The 23028-nt window shown below is 36.4% G+C and overlaps 1 protein-coding gene across 3 annotated transcripts in view; it reads left to right on the top strand.

Annotated features, from left to right (window-relative positions):
• Positions 1 to 23028, top strand: part of LOC127618820 (tyrosine-protein phosphatase non-receptor type 11-like) — a 60350-nt gene that overhangs the window by 5325 nt on the left and 31997 nt on the right. For 2 of the 3 annotated variants that reach the window (XR_007967511.1, XM_052091455.1), the window contains exon 2: positions 21722 to 21844. Coding sequence is in view for 2 of the 3 variants with exons in the window: in XM_052091455.1 (XP_051947415.1) it covers positions 21722 to 21844 (123 nt within the window). In the remaining variant the exon portion in view is untranslated. Of the gene's footprint in view, positions 1 to 18318; positions 18425 to 21721; positions 21845 to 23028 lie in introns of those variants that run through there. The other variant, XM_052091456.1, reaches the window with a different exon arrangement.

Here is a 23028-nt window from a genome sequence, read left to right as displayed (position 1 = left end):
GTCATCCACTGCTTTGTCATCACGCATGGTGCTCAGGAGGACAACAGCCTTTCCCTTCTTTGGCACATAGCTTACCATGGTCATGTTGCTATTGAATCCAAATTCTGAGCTATACTTCTCCCTCAATTTGGATGGCTTCATGACAGGCGGTATGTCCTGCTTGTTCTGGCGAAGAGTTCCCACAATGGTCAGGTTCTTCTCAAGAAGCTTTTCAGCCAAAGGGACACTGGTGAAGAAGTTGTCCATTGGGATGCTCGCTCCAGTAAGACCCCCTTTTACTCATTCTATCTGACTGGGTCTGAGTTTCATCTTCAGAGGACTCATCAGACAAGTCTTCAATGTCATCAAAGGAGTCTTCTTCATCTACAAGAGCTGGATTTACACCCACAACTCCAGATTGATCCTGTGGCACATAGTCTAGGTCCTCAGCATCAGATATCACAGAGTCTGAATCAGTACTAAGAATTGCCTCATCTTCCTCATCCTGTTCTTTATGCAGCATCTCGACAACCATTTCAACCGTTAATCTAGATTGGCTGGTCCCAGTCATACTCACACTCTGTGTAAAGAAATTCAAAAGCACAAGAATATTTTCAAATGCACATCAAACAGTTTATCAAGTATATAGTTATTATATAGTGTCATTATTGGACATAAACCTTATATGTCCAAAACCTTTGATTTATGACAAAAAATAAGTTTCGCTCAAACAGCTAAGAGATATATTAATATTAGTTTCTTTACAGTTTCAGTGTGTCTCTTCTATTTGTGTATGTAAAAAGAAATTACGCTTTTGAAGGCCACAATTAGCATAAATGGACAGTATGTGAGCCCTTTACAATGTTAAAAGAAAAAAGGGATATAAAGTCATGGGACTTTAATGTTTTGTTTTTTTGTGTGACATACATTATATTTCTCTGTTAGCCTACTTAGTGGAGTAGAGAAAAGTGTCCTTAACTGAAGAGAGCTGCTCACACTTAAATGTAAACTAAAAAAGGTAATGACTAGCAGGAAACCACTAACAACTTGAAAGTTTAAAAAAGATTTACAAAGATTAAAAAGATATTAAGAAATAAATAATTTACCTGTTGAGGGTGTCTTGACAATCTGTGTAATTGGATGACTGCTGAGCTCCAGTAATGAGGTGGCGTTGACAGTTACAGTTCGAAAATCAAAAAGGCGGGAAAAAATAACCCTAAACTCTTAAAACATTGAATCATTTCAGCATATGAAGGATTATGAACTTTTAGGCCTTCTACATGTAAATAAGCTTTGAAATACAATCTTTTTTTAGTGTAGCTAACATTAGCTAGCTAGAATATGTCACCAGCTACATAGCTAATAATAGTATTGGACATGTTTCTCCTTCTCACAAGTAATTTCTCTCTAGGATTACAAGGTCAAGGGTAACCATAGCCTAATATTAAAAAATTATGTCCATATTTACAAAATATTTTCTGTGGTTAAAATAAAATAAGACTTGCATCAAATATATAAAAGCAGCCGTGTTGAGTTGTGAAATGTGTGGCAGGTGAATAGTATTCTGCAGTAAATGTTCATACTTGCAACAATGTGCAAATATCAAAGGTTTCCATATGGGTCTTTTTAGACCCATGTATGTAAAATTGATGTAGAAATAAAAAAAATAAAATAAAAAAACTGTGTTTGTTTATAAAGTAAGAAAGGAAACATAAACATAATGATGTGTGGAAATCAAAAACAAGATATTTAATGAATACCTGGAATAACAAATGATAAAATACATATATTTTAAAGATTCAGCAAAGAAACACTCAGCCATGCATGAAATAACATAGGAAATGAATACGGGTCTTTTTAGACCCATGTTGCGCATTAGAAGGGTTGCGATACAAAAACGATTTTTATTCGAAAAGCAAGAAATGAAAAATTTCAATTAGGATTTTTAATGATCTAAAACAAGTTAATTGAGGAATACCTGGAATACTGAATGATTAAATTAATTTCTTGCAAAGATATAGAAAATGAAAACTCAGTCGGGTCTTTTTAGACCCATGTTGTGCATCAAAGGGTTAAAGTGGTCCTCACATCTCTCATTGCTGGAAATGCATCAAAACGATCAAAAATGTTTACAATTAAAAATAGCACAGATGGGTGCAAAAACGTCCAGGAGACCTTCCAAATAGCACAACAGCAAGATAGCCCTGCTGAATGAAACAATGGGGGATCCTTTTCAGAGTTATAACTTGACATAGTGTCTTTTAAAAGCAGCAAGATGTATGATAATGGTCAAAGCCGTTCGTCTAGTACACGTTTATGTAGAAAAACATTAAAATCCAGACAGGCACATGAATGGACTATTGACTATTGCTTTGGATTCATTTCTCCTCTTCAGTGACTGACTGAGCACCAGTGGGTGGGGCCAAGGGTGAAATGACGGAAAAATAGGCATTGCATATGCAGATATATTTGGTCCTTGTGACGTCAAGTTCCACAAATTCCAAACGAGACTTAGCTTGGTTTAAATAAATGCTCTTTTTCTATTAAGGAGGACGTTTTCAGGTCTGAAACTTGCAGTATGTTTTTATAGTACAATGACCTCTCTTATATGACAAAAGATCAAGGAAAATGTTATTCCTCATGTCATACCTTTTTAATCGATGTTATATCAGGGCTCCAGACTGCAAATAAAATGGTCACAAATGCGCCCAAAAATAAATGATTGCGACAAAAATTTACAATCTATTCACCACTGGTGACAGTCTGGTTGTGTGCATTCAAATGTGGTTTTGTTAGATATCATCTTATGAGTTATTGAATATATTTTTAGAATATACACTTTATACCTGTTCTGCTATGACTGCACACAACAACAACCCCAGTGCGTAGAGAGTCATGAACAAACGACTCTTTTGAACCAGATCTTTTTCATGAATCACATAGAAAGAGCAGAGGGTTTGAACTTAGGTGCTCAGGTTAGCAGTTTGAATCAGATTCTTTTTCTCAGCAAATCAGCCATCAGTGAGATCCCAACTGAGTGTAGATATTTCAAAATAAGAGTCCCATGTGAATTTTGGGCTTCTATATAATTAAAAGTCCCATATTGTGTACCACTTTTTTTTTTTGTTAATTATTGATTGGGATTGGAGTGGCACAATAAACTGCATCTGGGATTTCATTCAATTTGCACCCTTGTAGTCTCCGAGTCTGGGCCATCTGGTAACAGTTATGAAAGGCAATATATTACAATGATTTATTGATATATATTTATATATATCAAGCTTAGGACAATTGAGGGACTTCTACACAGCACAAGGTGCAAACATTCATTGACGCTCAAGAAGACAACAAACTACTATATGCATACACTATAAAACTTTTCACTGTAAATTTACAGTAAAATACTTGCAGCTGGGTTGCCAGCCACATACTGTATTTTTACAGAACTAGTACTGTAAACAGCAATTACAGTATTGCACTGTAAAATTACAGTAAAATACTGGCAGCTGGGTTGCCAGCCACATACTGTATTTTTACAGAACTAGTACTGTCAACAACATTTACAGTACTGCACTGTAATTACAAAATACAGTATATACCATAGTTTTACAGTATTATACTGTTGTCTACAGCAATAAATTGTACTTTTACAGGGAAAACTGCTTTAATTATTACATAATTAAAAATATTATACTTTAAAGTTTCATAAGAGTAGTCACACTAGAAAATAGAAACCAACATTCTCAGGGTTTTAAAACATTTATTTTGGTTAAAAGCAAAGACCAGACAATTGCCTTATGTGAACATATTGGCTGAAATGCCAGATGTGTATATTTTTATTTTTTTAAACATGTAAAATGTTAATTTAACAGCAACAAGTTAACACTTAGCACTTAATAATGCAGTAATCTTGTTTACCTTTAACAAATTGAAAGTTTTTTTCAGAAATTAAAAGTGACCAAGAAAGAGTCAAAAAAAAAGAAAAAGAAAAGAACAAATTGGCTGAAATGCCAGTTGTATTTTTATAAATGGAATTAGCGATGCAGTAATCATATTTACTTTTAATGCACTTGCTGAAAATTCCATTCAAAGTCTGCAAGTTTTCGCAGAAGTGAGGAAACCTGTGGGCTTACAGTGGTGTTCTTTTTTTGCACAACTTGGCCAGTTTTCTTTGAAGTTACTTTTCCTTTCTTTGTTTTTGATCCACATTCAGGATTGATGTCAAGAAAGCGTCTAAAAGGCAGAAAAGAAAAAACTCAATGAAATATTATAGACTGTATATGTATATATATATATATATATATATATATATATATATATATACATACATACAGAGAGAAAGAAAACAGATAATGTGTAAAAACAAAATAAGCCCATGATTTACTCAACCTCAAAAAAGTGCATCCATCCATTATATAACCCCCCAGAGTCGTGGGGAGTACTTATATAAATGGATGGATGCACTTTTTTAAGCTTCAATCTGATGGTAGCAATCCACTGCATTTATAAAGCTTGGAAACATCAGAGTGTTTATTAATATAACTTCAATTGTATTCATTTGAAAGAAGAAAGTCATATATGACTAGGATGGCTTAAGGGTGATTAAATCATGGGCTAATTTTCATTTTAAAGTGAACTACTCCTTTAAATACCCTATTTTTTTACTAAGGCCTAGACCTGGCTTAAAGGAACACGCTGACTTTTTGGGACTTTAGCTTATTCACCGTATCCCCCAGAGTTAGATAAGTCCATACATACCCTTTTCATCTCCCTGCGTGCTTTAACTCTGTCTGGCCTTATACACGCTAGCCTAGCTTAGCACAAAGACTGGAAGTAAATGGCTCCAGCTAGCATACTGCTCCCAATAAGTGACAAAATAACGCCAACATTTTCCTATTTATATGTTGTGATTTGTATAGTCACAGTGTGTATATATTCTCAGAAGGCGAAGCACTGCTACTTAGGTGAGTGATTTGCTCGCAGCACCTGAGAAGCCCGGTAGTGAGGAGCAGAGAGTTCGCTCAGGGTGTTGCGCTAATCACTCCACCCAAGTAGCAGTGCTTCGCCTTCTGAGAATATAGTTCCCAGTATGTATACGGTTAAAAGATGCCTGTCTCTCATATGACCTTGTTATTTGTACACACTGTGACTATACAAATCACAACATATAAATAGGAAAATGTTGCCTTTTTCTGTCACTTATTGGGAGCAGTATGCTAGCTGGAGCCATTTACTTCCAGTCTTTGTGCTAAGCTAGGCTAGCGGTGTGTGCGTCAGACAGAGTTACAGCACGCAGGGAGATGAAAAGGGTATGTATGGACTTATCTAACTCTGGGGGATACGGTGAATAAGCTAAATTCTCAAAAAGTCGGAGTGTTCCTTTAAAGGGAGAGTTCACCCAAAAATGAAAATTCTGTCAGTAATTACTCACCCTCATGCTGTTCCAACCCCGTAAGACTTTCGTTCATCTTCGTAACACAAATTAAGATATTTTTTATTAAATCTAAGAGCTGGATCACTCCTCCCTTCTATGGGATTGAAACGTGCCGGCCCAGAAAAGTTATTAAAGACATTGTTAAAATAGTCCAAGTGCCTACAGTGGCTCAGTGTCTTTAATAACTTTTCTGGGCTGGCACGCTTCAATCCCATAGAAGGAGGAGTGATCCAGCTCTCAGATTTAATAAAAAATATCTTAATTTGTGTTCAAGATGAACGAAAGTCTTACGGGGTTGGAACAGCATGAGGGTGAGTAATTACTGACAGAATTTAAATTTTTGGGTGAACTATCCCTTTAAAGGAGAACTCCGGTCAGTTTTAACATTGAGCTCATTTTTTTGTAAATTTGGAGTGCTGTCAGTACAGAGAACAATGACAAAAATCGGTGTTGCCTACACAGTGTTATCCTCTTTTTAAAATGTGCACCCTGTTGACTTAAATGGGGCAAGTTTTAAACCTGCTTTTAGCCTCTTAAAGGATTAGTTCACTTTTAAAAAAACTTCTGCTGATAATGTACTCACTCCCATGTCATCCAAGATGTCCATGTCTTTCTTTCTTCAGTCGAAAAGAAATTAAGGTTTTTGATGAAAACATTCCAGGATTTTTCTCCATATAATGGGCTTCAATGGGACCCAAACGGTTCAAGGTCCAAATTACCGTTTCAGTGCAGCTTCAAAGGGCTTTAAACGATACCAGACGATGAATAAGGGTCTTATCTAGCGAAACGATCGGTCATTTTAAAAATAAATAAAAAAGTTTAAGTTTTATAAGCACAAATGCTCGCCTTGCTCTGTTCTGTGAGACCTTTTCAACGTAAATGCGTATTACGTGACGTCACGAACGCGCATCGTTTAAAGCCCTTTGAAGCTGCACTGAAACGGTCATTTGGACCTTGAACCGTTTGGGTCCCATTGAAGTCCATTATATGGAGAAAAATCCTGGAATGTTTTCATCAAAAACCTTAATTTCTTTTCGACTGAAGAAAGAAAGATATGGACATCTTGGATGACATGGGGGTGAGTAAATTATCAGCAAAAGTTTTTTTAAAAGTGAACTAATCCTTTAACATCCTTGATGTGTCATTACAAGTGCACAGCCATGTGAGTGATTTTATTCAGAGTGAACATGGTGAATCTGACTGCAGTAGATGTGAAAGATATGAATAAAAGTGATGTTAATTCAGCCAGCTCACATACCTGTATTTACTTCCTGTTTTCGGTCGAAGTCCACATTAGTCGATTGATCTGAGCGAACACAATCGACTACTGTTGACTTCGACCAAAAACAGGAAATAAATACAGGTATGTGAGCTGGCTGAATTAACATCACTTTTATTCATATCTTTCACATGTACTGCAGTCAGATTCACCATGTTCACTCTGAATAAAATCACTCACATGGCTGTGCACTTGTAATGACACATCAAGGATGTTAAGAGGCTAAAAGCAGGTTTAAAACTTGCCCCATTTAAGTCAACAGGGTGCAAATTTTAAAAAGAGGATAACATGGTGTAGGCAACACTGATTTTTGTCGTTGTTCTCTGTACTCACAGCACTCCAAATTTACAAAAAAATGAGCTCCATGTTAAAATTGACCGGAGTTCTCCTTTAAGCTAAGCCCTGTCTGTGAAACCAGGGCCCTATTGTTATTCCCAGTAGTCAGCTGTACAAAACGTTTGTGGGACAAACAAACAATGAAGTCCTTAACAAATACTGTCCAGACAAAGTTAGTGACAATTCAGTCTAAAATATATGACTAATGACTAACCTCTGAACAAACTCAAGGGTGCATGCTGCCTCTTCCTGGTACTGCAAGTTGAAGTTATAGGAGGCAAACAGCGCTGCCAGGCCAGTGATAAAGTTGGGCTGTGCTCCTTCACACACAACTTGGCCTTCCAAACTTAACATCCAGCACTTGTTGCTTAGAGATTGACCTGTAATTGAAAAAAAAAAAGAGTGAATAAATAAATAAATAAATAATAATAATAATAATTAAAATAACTATTGTGGGTTCCACTGTGGTTCTATGTAGTTGTCTATTCATAGTTCTACATAACTGTTAAAATAACTCTGAAACACCATTCATAGGATTCACCATTTCATTCTGTTTTAGTAGTGTTTTTGAGAATGGTTCATCAATACAGTAATACTATCATTTAATTTATAGCAATGAGCAATTTCCTAATTAGAGGAATAGTCTCCCCTGGTGAAATTAAAGTAGTGTTAGAGTTAGTTACAGCTGGACTTCACAACCACACAATACTGCTTTTGTTAGGGGAGCTGAGTTAAATGTCTGGCGGTCAATTTCACAGTAATTATAATATCATTTCAAAATAGAGCCATGTTTTTTAAAAAAAAAGAGATTCATCTGCATTATCTGGCAATAGTGCATTATCCAACTGCTCTATGCCATCACCACAATCAAAGAATTCAGACTGTGGATGTGAGTGTTCAGCCATGTTAGATACCTCACCATGCGGCCTCTGTACTGAAACATTTGACTGCAGTAACGTTATGTTATGACGCAACCTTTCTGCTGAAGAGTTTCGATGATTCCAGGATAAATGTGAAGTCAATGTAGATGCTACAGAAAAGCTTTTATTACATGTAAATGGACATGGCACTCTGGTGCCTTCTTTGATATGAGTTTTCAAGTTTTCAACGAAGTTTTTCAAATCACTGCACTTTTCTTGAAAGTACCAATGTCACAGACTAAAGCATCAATTCCTAATGGCTCAACAGATGTCTTTGAGGGCCTGTCTTTGTGATACCTGAATATGTGAGCCTTGAAAGCAGTGAACTTTTTAAATGTTTTGGAGCAATCAGGAATACCACATTTGAAAACAGTATTAGGAATATGACTATGGATTTTCATGTGCTGGCAAAATGCTGACAACGATTCAAAAGCACAATCACAGAACTGACACCATGGCATTTTTGGTATGTAACGTTAACATGATAGAATTCACAGCCCGCGGACGGGCCCTTAAATGTACAAAATAAAAGTATGCGATAAACAAAACTGCTGTGTGTTACATTGGTACACATGCCACATATCTTTGGAAAGCTACATTTTTTGATTTTCTATTGATATAAACCATTTTAAGATACAATCACAACAGCAGGTACAATCTATATCTTTGTCAGACCACCAACATATAAACAACCAATAACAAAATTTAGGCAACTCACATATGAAGCATCATAGTATTCCACTGATCCATAACTTCCCGACAAAAACGGTGTTGTTTCATTGTCAAATGTCCAAATGATCAAATCAAGTAAAATGTTTAGTCCAAATCACATTATTACATCAATAAATATCCACAGACTCTTGTTGCATCATTTCAAAGCACCTGGCAGCTGTACCTAAACTTTCACATATTATCGGTAATAACTTCAGTTCAGATGTAAACATTTCCTATATCCGGTATCAAAATGGAAGCACGCACTCTGACCTTTCGATTGACACCTCATTTGACCCAATAGGAGCTTCCATGTCCTGTCCAAAGCCTTCAATACCCAACCACAGTCTGTGTCGAATGTAAGGGCATACCCACTTTCCTTTGTTTACTGATCAAACCAATTACATCGAAGAGTGGAAATGACTGGCGCATCGTATAGTCAATGAAATTCTGAAAACAGTGATATCGCGGCTTTAGTGGGACGATTAGAGCATGGTTCTGTAATGTGTGTGCATAAAATTGCCTTGCCGTTACCCAGTGTTTTGTGCGTCTGTGCGTAAAAGTATTGGAGAGCTGTTCTGGAACTGTTTACACATTTGGCGATTTAAATATGGTGAAAGCGGACCTGAAAAACAGGATTTTCACCCCAGGATGTGATATAAGAAGGTTAAATTAAGAGTTTGGAGATGAAATTCTGAAAACAATACGGATAATTCGGAGGCAGAGGAAATGTTTATGGAGAGATGAGACATTGCTCTGGACAAGTAAGTGTTTTCTTGTGTTTTATAACATATATTACTGTATATTCCGCATAAATAAGCTTTAGTTTGAATAATGAATACACATTTTGTAATTACCCTTTGTCCTGTGTTTCCTCAGTGAGTGTTTGAACCATTTGTGCGTGTTTTTTGTATTTGTTTGTGCGTGTGTGAGGTTTTAGTTCATTGTTTGTTTCAGATCTATTGACATGCTATATAGATGTTTTGTATATTTACTGTAAATATGTATTTATATATATATATATATAAATGGACGCGAAATATATATATAAATAAATCAATAAATATAAGTTGAAAATAAGAATATATGTTGTGTTTGAGAGTCTATTTGTTACAATGCGGGGAGGTGGGGGAGGGTAGGCCCATCTATTTGTTACAGTGCTGAATTCATGGGGGAGGTGTAGGCCCATTTATTTGTTCCATAGTACATTGGCAAAGTATACAGTATTTACAGTAAATATACATACAATAATACATATTTACACAGTCGAAAAGAAAAACTATATATATATATATATATATATATATATATATATATATATATATATATATATATATATATATAGAATACAGAAAAGATGGAAAAGTTGTGTCTAGCTTTGTAAATTACATTTATTTATTCTCACTGAATCAGATAGCGATTGGGAGCGGATACTTCTCCCCACTCAGCAAGCGGCCACAAAGTGGAGCAGCAGGACAGCACCTCATCAAGAGAGGAGGGCTTTCAGAGGGACCCTTGCTGAGGAGCTGGCAGAGTTGGGGTCTCACTCCACAGCCAGACCAGTATCTCCTGCTCCACGAAGAGCACATCACAGGCCGTTGCACATCACCAAATCTTGCACCGCTGGTCGGTCTGAAGTGCAGGCAGTGTCATGCAAAGACACCAGTGAAGTACTCTTCCTGTGATGTGCCTTTGTGCTTTGTACCCAAATGTGACTGCTACAATGACTGGCATGTTGCTAGAAACATGTACAATTTTATAATGGTTTGTAAATACTTTGTGTAAAAATTCATGTAAATAGTTTGTTGTGTATTTTTTATATAAACAAATTGTCCACCATAGCACTAGTTTTGACTCTTTTATATGCACAACATTTAGTTTCAAGAAGGGAAAAGGCACTCTAATGTGTTTATGCATCAGTTACTCTGTGTCAGCAAAACTAATAGTGGATCTGGATATGGAATATGATAGCTCTAAGTGTCATCTTTCATTAGAGCTCAAAATTATGACTGTACGTTGAAGCGTTCAAAAGTAGTAGCCTTTTTGTCCTAGGTTACCAAAGGGTCCTTTTGGAGTATCCAAAAGGCACTTTTGTAAAACGCCTGGGTGTACCCTTAGAAAAACATGTGTAAAATATTCATTTTTTATGGTATTGTTATAAAATTTGAACTTGGACTAGGTAAGGCTTCATGCTGTGATCCCATTGTGTTCTCAAGCTAATAGCTACAAGTTATAGTCATCTGCAGGCATCTGTATGCAAAAATAAAATTTCAGGCGGAAAAACAAACTTCTATTTCATTGTGTTCAAACTTCTATTACTCAAAATCAGTAGCACTTACAGTAATTCTGACTACTGGGGAAAAAACTTCAGAGTGTCCCCTTTCAAATGTGACCAAAACCATGCATGTACTCCAAACGGTTCAAGAACAGCTTTAAATTTACTTTGGGTATGCCTTGATTAGGCGTTTTAGGCTAATTTTACAGGATTGGGAAGAGATTTTAATACCACTATAAAACACTTACGTTAGCACTGGACCGTCATCAGATTACAAAACCTGAAAAGAAAAAAATACATATTAATTAAAAGCAGGTCATGCAAATGACATGGTAAATGTTGCCTATGTCAAATATCGAAGTTAAGTTACTTTGTAAAGAGGTGGAACAGAATGTTTTTGTTTTTTTTTCGCTGTAGCAAACCACGTTCGCAAAATCAAACCATTCGTGTTAAACAATATTATATAGAGATGCGAACGCAAAAAAAATAAAAATAATAGATTGGCTTACCGTATCACTCAGTTGAACAGTCTTGTCAAGCTGTAAAATCCACTTTTGGTCACCGGCGCAAGTTAGATTTAGTTGTCAGATTCTTCCTCCAGTCTTCATGTGACGTTAAAATTTGCGTCACGGCAACTATGTTTGAAAGATGCTCACAAAAGCTTACACGACCCGAAGCTCACACGAACCAAAGCTTCAAGATTGCTCAAAAATTCACAGACACTGTATTGATACAAGGAATTAAAGCAGTTGAGTCCCGCTGAAAAATCAAGTAAGCCTGTACTGTCTGTTCGCGTCACGTTTGATCTGAGCGCGAAAAAAATCAATCCCACAATGCAATGCCTTTACAGTATGATACTGTATTACGAATTTATCAGGATGAAAACAGAATTGTGCTGTATATTTACAGCTGTGAAAATTATGAAAATACAGTACAATACTGTAAGAAATTACCTGTAAATTTACAGTAAAGGGTTACAGTGTATATGTAAATATCTGTATTGTAGATTCTGAAGAGCAGTACTAAATTAAAAAAATCTTTTATCTCTTATTTTTATATAAATTATGAAAGTGGTCTGATCATTTATGAAACAAAAGTGAATGCAAACTTATCTTCTCAACTATATACTGACTGAATACTGTTTATTAAACCTTCAATGAATGGGTTATTAGTTGACTTCCTTTTCTTTGGCTTTCTATCATGTTTCTGATAAGCAATGTAAATCGAGAAAATCTGTGATTTGGCTACTAAAAACAGCCATTTGGCACCTTAACATTTCAGTTTAGGAGCCATTGTCTCCCAAGTCATTTTTTTTTGGTCTGGAGCCCTGTATATGCTTCTATCAAAGCCATCAGACCACGTTATTTAAACCTCATTGTTTCAAAATCATGTTTAATAGCAGAATTCCTGGTTAAGGTATGATGTTTTCAAGACCTTTAAAATCAACTGTTTCGTGTACTTATAAAGTCACTGGCAAGTAAAAGCCTTTTGGCACAAAATGTGATGAAAAAAAGCCAGAAGAATTGCTGACAATATTTTTTATCAGCAAATTCATGATGGTTAAATAGGTAGCATAAAAGACAAACATCTGCTGACCCAACTGCAAGTATATTTTACTCGGCAAAGCACATTTTTACTTGCATTTGTCATCCATTTCAACTTTTAGAGTTGAAGTCAGAAGTTTACATACACCTTAACACCTTGACATTTAATCGCAGGAAACATTTCCTGCCTGTAAACTTCTGAACCACTGGAATTGTGATATATTCAATTAAATGTGAAACAGACTGTCTATAAACAATTGTTGGAAAAATGTATTGTGTCATGCACAAAGTAGATGTCCTAAACGACTTGCCAAAACTATAGATTGCTAATATGAAATCTGTGGCATGATTTAAAAAATGAGTTTTAATGACTTCAACTGTACACTTTAGCATGTTTAAATCTAATTTGCATGGTAGTTTTGATATTATTAAACTTCCCTTTTATGTAGCTTAACTGTCTCATAATGTTTTGGTCTATGATGTTTGCTCATCTTGTTCAAATTTTTTATATTTTATTTAAGATAAAAAAGATGCTATTTTTATCCAGCTGAAAGCTGAACAATGGCTGTTAATTATTGAATGGAAGCCAAGTCATGCATACATTTCATAGAAGGGAGAAGCTAAAAGAACAGAAGCTCAGTTTCTTTGTGTTCATTAATTTACCCATTATAACACTAATGGTCTCAGAGATTCCACTCTGATGTCCACTTATGAAGGTTAAAAAGGAAGTTACTGGAGGTTATTACTTGCATGAAAATGGGGATGGATTGATAAAGCAGTAAAGCAAATGGATTTGGCTTACTAAAGCTTACTAAATAGATGGAAAAATTCTTATTAGTCTAGACCAGTGGTTCTAGACTAATAAGTGGAGTGTTTGAAAGGGGGGTGTGAAGTAAACACACATACAATGCATTCAGAAAGTATTCAGACCCCGTTTTTTCATTTTGTTATGTTGCAGCCTTATGTTAAAATGCTTTAAATTTTATTTATTTGTTTTACACTCCATACCCCATAATGACAAAGCAAAAACTTTGCAAATGTATTTAAAAGAGAAATATCACATTGACATAAGTATTCAGACCCTTTGCTATGATGCTTGAAATTTAGCTCAGGTGCATCTCATTTCTCTGGATCATCTTTGAGATGTTTCTACACTTTGATTGGGAGTCACCCTGTGGAAAATTCAATTGATTGGACATGATTCTGAAAGGCACACACCTATCTATATACAGTGCATTCAGAAAGTATTAAGACTCCTTCATTTTTTCACATATGTTGCAGCCTTATGCTAAAATGCTTTAAAAATAAAAATAAAAATTCTGATTAATATACACTCCATACCCCATATTGACAAGGCTAAAAAACATATTTTTGATAACTTATTGATAAATAAGTATTCAGACCGTTAACTCTGAGTTGTACTTGGTAGCGATTACAACCTCAGTCTTTTTTGGTATGATGTGACAAGCTTAGCACACCTGGATTTGGGGATTTTCTGCCATTCTCTCTGCAGATCCTCTCAAGCTCTGACAGGTTGGATGGGGACCATCGGTTGAAAGCCATTTTCAGGTCTCTCCAGAGATATTCGATTGGGTTCAAATCTGGGCTCTGGCTGGGCCACTCAAGGACATTCACAGAGTTGTCCCTAAGACTCTCTTAGTGTGATTAGGGTCATTGTCCTGTTGGAAGGTGAACCTTCGGACCAGTCTGATGACCTGAGTGCTCTGGACCAGGTTTTTATTAAGGATATCTCTGTATTTTGCTGTGTTTAGCTTTCCTTAAACCCTGACCAGTCCCCTAGTCCCTGCCACTGAAAAACACCACCTTCCACCACCATGCCTTCACTGTTAATGATGATAATACATTTTATTTATCAGTACCTTTCACAGCCCTCAAGGACACCTTACAGCATATAAGCAACAATTAAGCAAGTTGATACAAAAGGAACAAAACATACAATTATTCAAAGATAAGATCAATAAAACTAATACAAAATTAACCTAAAACACAAGTATATTATAAATTATGCAATGAATAAGCTAATTTGATCAGATACATTTTTATCTTTGATTTAAACTGTGAAATGGAATCCAGCTGGTGAATATGGAGTGGCAATGAGTTCCAAAGTTTTGGTGCAGAGCAACTAAAAGCTATAGCACCAATAGAACTAAGTTTAAATGTTGGAACAATCAATAAATCAGCAGAGGAGGATATTAAGGAATGCAATGGAATATATGGTTGAAGAAGGTCTGAAAGATAAAAGGGGGCCAAATTATGAGCAGCTTTAAAGTAGCAATAAAATGTTATAGTGGATATGATACTGAACAGGTAGCCATTGAAGTTGAAAAAGAATCGGTGTGATGTGTTCAGTGGTCTTTGTTCGAGTGACAGTCCTTGCAGCTGAATTTTGAATTATTTGGAGGCGTTGAAGTAATTTTTCAGTGATACCAAATAAGAGAGAGTTACAATAGTCAATATGGGATGTTACCAGGGCATGAATAAGAATTTGAGTGCAATGCTGGGAAAATGATGAGCGGAGTCTGGTAATACTATGTAAATGGGAAAAAAAGCAGTATGTGAGATATTATTAAGATGAGAATATAAATTGGGATGGTTTTGCGCAGGTGATGAGCGGTGCCTGGCTTCCTCAAGACATGATGCTTGGAATTGAGGCCAAACAGTTCAATCTTCGTTTCATCAGACCAGAGACTCTTGTTTCTCACAGTTTGAGAGTCCTTTTTCTAGCCTTCCCCAGATCTGTGTCTCGACACAATCTTGCCTCTGAGCTCTGCAGGCAGTTCCTCCAGAAAGTTTTTTTCTATTTTTGATAAAACAAAATTCAAATTATAAGTGTTGTTTTTATGCTCTTAAATGCAGTGTGTCCAATCGTGCTGCTGTCAATTCATACAAGAGCGCTGCATATAATGTCTCCCCTCTGATCAGCATTCCTCTTTACTATGAAATTAAAGCACGTTTGCTAGCTTGATAAAATTAACTGTAGAAAAGAGCGAATTACTAACATTTTAAATGCCATGTTAGAATTTAACCACTTTAGTGCCAGTGGATGTGTGAATCTAATCTCTAGAGCGGTTTTCTCAAAAACAAAGTTTTATGACAGCCAACATTCAAATGGTCATGTCTCGGCAATGGTTGGGATAGAAGCATAAAAAGTATAGAATTCGAAAGCTGAGATCTTCCTTTTTCTTAAGGGACTCAAAATGTGATTCTGGGTCAATCCATGTAGATATTCGATTGGGTTCAAATCTGGGCTCTGGCTGGGCCACTCAAGGACATTCACAGAGTTGTCCCTAAGACTCTCTTTGTGGCCTGACATACTTTATTTTGAGAACACCTAAACTAGACTCATGATTTTATGTACAGTACCATTCTGGTTAGAATCTGGTGCTTTCCTGACTCTCAGGTCTTTCCTATTTCTCTCAGTCCCACAGTGACTTTGTGCTCATCATGACAGAGTACAGCTGTCGCCAAAGTATTGGCAGTGACCTACATTTTGTGTTTCACAAAGTTTTCTGCATCTGTGGTGTTGATTCACATTGTTTCTAGATTATTGTGCAGAGTGATCAGATGCATTTTAAATAATTGCAAAAAGCTTCATTGGCCAAAATTAATTGCATCGCAAAAACACAAATTTCACAGTTTTTTGGCCCTGGCACAAAATGACCAGCTAACATCATTTCACTAATCATATCAGCAGCACCTGGGAAAGTGTGAACGTGTACTAGTCAGGTGAAATCACTCTATCATTCTGATTGGATTATAAGAGCAGACTGATTGCTATAAAAGGAGGGAAGAAGTGCTTCCAATCATTGTGTTCTTGTTAGCAATGAAATATGTGCAGCCATCATCAATTTGCATCAAAATGGCCTCACATGCAAGTAAAGTGCTGCAAAGAATATTGCACCTGAAATAATCATTTACCATCAAGAACTTCAAGGAGAGAGGTTCAACAGCAGTGAAGAAGGCTTCAGGACGTCCCAGAGTGTCCAGAAAGGACCAGGATCGTCTCCTCCTGAGGAGTCAGCCATGGAATCGTGTCACCACGTGCAGAGCTTTCTTAATATTGGCAGCAGGTTGTTATGAGTGCATCTGCACACACAGTGAGGCCAAGACTTTTGGACAATGACCTGGTGACAAGAAGGGCAGCAAAGAAGCCACTTCTCTCCAAGAAAAACGGGCATAAATGACAGACTCAAATTCTGCAAGAAGTACAAGGATTGGACAGCAGAAGACTGGTGCAAAGATATTTTCTCTGATGAAGCCCCCTTCCGACTGTTTGGGACATCTGGAAAATCGATAGTCCAAAGAAGAAAAGGTGAACACTACCAGGAGTCCTGTGTCGTGCCAACAGTGAAGCATCCTGAGACCATCCATGTGTGAGGTTTCTTTTCATGCAAGGGAGTGGGCTCTCTCACAATTCTGCCCAAAAACACTGCCACGAATAAAGAATGGTATCAAAACGTCCTGCAAGAGCAACTTCTCCCAACAATCCAGGAGCAATTTGGTGATGATCCGTGCATTTTCCAGCATGATGGAGCATCATGTCACAAGGCAAGAATGATAATGAAGTGGCTCGTGATTATTGAAATTTAGCATCTGTGGCCAGGCAACTCCCTGGATCTTTATCCCATTGAGAACCTGTGGTCAATCCTCAAAAGGCGAGTGGACAAGCAGAAGCCCACAAATTGTGATCAACTCTGAGCACTAATACGGCAAGAATGGATCGCCATCAGTCAGGATTTGGCCCAGAAGCTGATATCCAGCATGCCAGAGCGAATTGCAGAGGTTATGAAGAACAAGGGTCAACACTGTAAATATTGACTCTTTGCATATATTGAATGTTTTTGCCAATAAAAGCCTTTAAAACTTATGTAACACTAATCATTGTTTTCCAGTATACACCATAAAAACATGTGAAAAAATTATCTACAAATACTGAAGCAGCAAACTTTGCAAAATGTAAAATGTATGTCACTGCCAATAATTTGGCAACGGCTGTAGTTCTGTAAGTCTTTAGAAAAAAAAAGCTACGTAAGCCTCAGCTGTATCTTTTAGAATTTAAAAGATTCATTTAGAAACTAATTCACTTCCACTGCATTTATATTTAGATTTATACAGAATGATTTAATCACTTGGCTTTTGACTTATTCAACCTAGCATAAGAGCGAACAGTTTGTGTAGTTACCAAGTGCATTCAAAAGGTGAGTTTTAGAACCAGTCACACATGTGCTTTTCAAAAGTCAGTTAAAAACATCTTTATCTCAAATATGATACATTTATGTAATATATATTTTTTTCATGATGTATGTGTAAATACACAAGCTACGTGGATAAAGCTTATGTGCTCTTCAATTATTCAATTATTTTGATGGTTCTCATTTAATTTGTAATGATTGTTCATCAATACAATGATTGTTCATGGTTTAACTTGTAGTTTGTATGTGTATAGTTGACATCCGTAAAGAAATGTTATATATGGCCATGAACATACACTCCCATAGAACATTATAAGGAACTCTATGGTTCTAATAAAGCAATTTATGTGTCAACTACTCATGAACAGTGGTGTGCTTTTCAAAAGCTGCCACTCTGCTTTTAAACCTAATGATAGCAAAGGTAAAGAAAAGGGGTGTAGGAGTGTGCCGGGCAGCATGGCAATGCTGTGTCATGTTTAGAGGGAGTGAGGAAGAGAGAAAGAAGGGGGCGGGAGGGATGGACAGTTGCTCAGAAGCTGATTGTACTGGCTATCAGGGCAGCTCACATGCATCCAAATCCCAGATTAAATACCCCCACCTCCCTTTCAAAAACCAGCACTATTCCTACAAGTCCCTGCCCCCTCTCTTCCTCCTTGTGTAACTGTACTGAGCGTGGATTACTAAGCTCTGAAGCAAAGCGGGGGCTCTGACAGGCTCCGACCAGAATGGTGAGGTAGGAACAAAAAGCATTAGTTTCTGTTTTCATTTAGTATGAGGACTATGCCGTTTTTACAGCTGCATTACACGCAATTGTATTAGAAGTTTTTTTATTTTACTGTTGCTGCTTATGAAGGAGTGTGTATTTGCGTGTTTGTGTGCGCACTGTGCAGGATGGATTGGTGTGTATATTGTGCTGGTGGAAATCTTTTGGAATACTCTAGGGAGCTCAGAGGTTTAGAACTGACCCGGAACTGGGTGCAGAGCTGGCAGGTAGAATGCCAATGAAAGCAGTGGTCCTCTGACAAAAGAGAATGAAACATTCAGAGAAGCTTGCCCAGTTAGTGTTATTTGTTACATGGGTAGTTGTTGACATGAAACACTGGGGAAAGTTGATGGTACAGTCCATCTAAAATTATTTCAAACAGCATTTTTCTAATTCTTTTTAAATTATTATTCATTCAGCTTTTATGACCTCTTACTGTATTAACTTGGAGATTGCATGGAATATTTGCACTTTGAATAATACGTTTGCCCCAATGCAGGACCATTTAAAATGAATTAGTGAAGGCAAAAAATGAACTAACATAACTATACATTTTCCCTTATACGGTACATTCATATAACACATGTTGATGTTAATTAAAAAACATGCAAACTAACTATTTGTAATCTTTAAATTGTTATTTATATAAATATCTATCTAGTATTAGAGTGTTTTTGGGAACTCTGAGGAAGGTTTAGGGGTCAGACTGTCTGCAGTCATTGTTTTATGAAAATACATTGCAGCTTAGCAGGGATTAGTGTCACCTGCTGTTTTATGCAAAATATAATTTCATTTATATATTTGTATTTTCAGCCAACCACAAATCCCTCAATTATCTGTGAAGATTTTAACTAAACACAGACAGACAGACCATTTGCACTACATATAACACAAGCAGCTGTCAGTCGTTCTTGAATCAAATTTGGGAATAGTTTACGGATTATTTGGTACTCCAGAAAATGATGTCAGTGAATTTTTGTAGTCTGTTGCATCATATCATTTGGCAGCATTAAAGAAAAGGACCAGAATATTCCATTCTAGAATATTCAAGTGCGGCTTGACACAATTCATTCAAACCTATCTTGAATATTCTAGAATGGAATATTCTTTTCCTTTCCTTTAATGCAGCCAAATGATGTAGACCCAATTTATTATCAGCTCATGTATGAAGACATGTTTATCTATACACTCCAGACCACATTTAGAGATATATCTTTCTTGTAGTTCTGTGTGACACACTGTACCGCCACATTCCCAAATACATTTAGTTTTTAATTAGTTTTTGGAATAAAATGACTCACTCTTTTGTCTTGCTTAGGCTAATTTCATAGCTAGCATTTTATGTATCCAAAATATAACAAATAATATTTTCATACTTTTTGCATCATTTTTGAAAAATTAAAGCCTGTTTAGAAATGACACCCTATAAATATATTCTGCTCACAAGGGATATTTACCTTGCTTTTTCTTTGTTTTCATCAAACATCACATGTCTCATATTTAATTTCAATCATGCTCTTCACTGACACTTTTGTCGACTTGTAAAAATGTATTGGGGGCAAAATTGTTTGGTGTGACACCACAAATGAGGGACAGTTTTAATTTTGAGAAATTTATTGAAATAATTTTCACTCAATAAATATTGAATAAATATTTTTGGTTGATTCCACTCTTTGTTTAGATTATAATAGTTTTAATTATGTAATTTTTGTATTTTTATAATGTATTTTCATAGAGTAGTTTAATATAATGTCTGAGTCTGGGACAAGGCTGCAACAATAAAAATCTATTTGAAATGAACCAAAAATGAAGTATAAAGACCTGTTAAAATGTTTCAGTCAGTCACATTTTAATGTGACCTTAATATATAAAAAAAAGTGGAAGTCTGTTAGTTTGAAATAAAAATCAACCCTTGGGACATGAAATTGAAGAAGTTGAAGAAACACCTGTATATACATTTACATCAATTTGTTTCTTGGATGGATTTGCTTGGGCTGGCATTTCTAAAAAGTCATTGTCAGAAGAAAAATGTTTGCTGACTAAAATGTCAATTAATTATTATTTAAATACATTTACATGTTTTTGCTTCAGTGTTGTGAGCTTTACAACATGTAGGAAAGTTACTGACTGTACTGTACATAGTGATGATTCAGCAGGAGTGGGGAAATGTATACTTTTTGACAAACATAGAATCATAAGCAGTGAGTCATGATGAGGAGGAGAAAGTGAACTGCAGAACTCTCAACATTCCCTTTGACACATGCTGATTACTGAATCGGTCACTGGTGAACTCAATAAAACAATACAACTTCAAGGGCACTACAACACTGGGGGAACTGAATGATGTTATCTTTCCATGGAAAGATGAAGGAAAAATAATTACACTTGAAATCCTCACTGTATTTGTAAGATTTAAACACATTGGGCACATCGGCTCATTAAAACCTCTTGTTTAATGTTCCGGGTTCAATACATGTTAAGCTCTATCGACAACAAAATATTTTATGACATTCCTAACAGAAAGGGACATGATGTTACTATCCGCAAATAATTGTTTTCATGGAGCAAACTCCACCCCCAAGAATTAAATCACTAACACATGAATATGTGCACAGAATGTTGTGCATTCTGAGATGCTATTCTGCTCACTACAATTGTACAGAGTGGTTATCTGAGTTACCGCAGCCTTTCTGTCAGTGCGAACCAGTCTGGCCATTCTCCATTCACCTCTCTCATCAACAAGGCATTTCCATCCACAGAACTGCCGCTCACTGGTTGTTTTTTGTTTTTGGCACCATTCTAAGTAAACTCTAGAGACTGTTGTGTGTGAAAATCCCAGGAGATCAGAAGTTGCAGAAATACTCAAACAAGCCTGTCTTGCACCAGCAATCATGCCACGGTCGAAATCACTGAGATCACATTTATTTCCGCATTCTGATGGTTGATGTGAACATTAACTAGTTTTTTACCTGTATCTGCATGAATTTTTGCATTGCACTCCTGCCACACGATTGGCTGATTGGATAATCGCATGAATAAGTGTGTAGGTGTTCCTAGCAAAGTGCTAAGTGTGTGTATGGAAATTAATTAATTAATTAAATTGAAGTATTCAACATAAAAGGATGACAAACAGCATATATTTATATGGTTGAAGAAAAAAGTGAATAATGCCTCTGGAAATCAAATCCAGGGGCCAATTATTGCCCCTTAATGGAAAAATTAATTTCTTACATTCTTGCTGATCATTCTGTTTTATTGGCATTTCAGATGGTTTCATCCCAACATCACTGGGATCGAGGCAGAACACCTCCTCCTGACACGAGGCGTCCATGGCAGCTTCCTAGCGAGACCCAGCAAGAGCAACCCAGGAGATTTCACTGTCTCCGTCAGGTCTGCATCTTCACTTTATTGTCCTGTTGTGCACAATCTTCTCCACATCTGCCTCAGTGCACTTCTGCTCTTGAATTAAGCAGATTTGAATAACCTCCGTGAAGTTGTCACCCCATATAATTAAATAATCACCAAAAATATTCCATTCGTTTGTGCTGCAAAAATGAACGTTTGTGCTCGTTTGGTGTTTGAGATATTAAGCATTCTTTTTTGGATGGTGTGACGTCACACTCCACTGCATCTCGCTCAAATTGATCCAAACCTATTTGGTTGGTTTGGAGCGATTCGGACAACATGGTGGGGAGAGTGACGTCATGGCCCAAATTTAACATGTTAGGCCTATTTCTAAAGATGGGAAACACACAAACGAATGGCCTAGTTTTGGTGATTATTTAATTATATGGGGTGCCAACTTCACAGAGGTATTTTAATACCCTTTCTACAAAAACCAGATATGTTGGTCATTGATTACATAAGACAAGCAGCATGTTTGACCAGCTGTAGTTGCAGTTGAGCATGAATATCCTGTTAAATGTTTGTCTGTGTGTTATTGATTTCTTGGAAATTTACTTGTTAGCCTCACTTACTTTTTCCATGCTTGGTAAAGCATTAAAATGCTCATTTCTTTTGCGGATATTCGCTTTGATTCACACACTTCAGGCAATGTTTCTTCCATTCAATGAGAACATGGGAGATTTAGCTTTTTCACACAATGGCCTAAAATACAATTGAATACAAGTGTCCATACTTATGAGAGCAGAAAAGGTTCACGCAAAATATTTGCCAGATTCACGATAGTTGCTTACACTTATATTTGTTCTTTTCCTTGTTCTTATGATGATGGATGCTGATTATTCTAAGCAGTGAGATAGGGGTAGCACGTACCTACAGTTAGTATTTAGCGTAATACATGCCTAAGCCATCTACATCATGGCTTTCTGAGCAACTTCACCTGTCCATCACTCCTTGAAAACGTAGTATCCTTACACTTGGTTCGCACCTTAGAGCATGTGCAGCAAGATCTTTGGGTAAAGCCAAGTGTGTCATTCTTAAAACTAGTGACTGGCTGCATTTGTTTATGTTGAGCCTAACCCAAATTTAGCTATAAAGTACTTTTTTTGCTCTTGTTCACATCAATTGTGTTACTCTGAAATAAGTAAGACTTTTTTGTGGGATCACTTAGT

The sequence above is a fragment of the Xyrauchen texanus genome, chromosome 25, assembly GCF_025860055.1.
Source record: "Xyrauchen texanus isolate HMW12.3.18 chromosome 25, RBS_HiC_50CHRs, whole genome shotgun sequence".
Classification (NCBI taxonomy): Eukaryota; Metazoa; Chordata; class Actinopteri; order Cypriniformes; family Catostomidae; genus Xyrauchen; species Xyrauchen texanus.
Note: the sequence above shows the minus strand (reverse complement) of the source record. Positions and strands in the feature narration are given on the sequence as shown.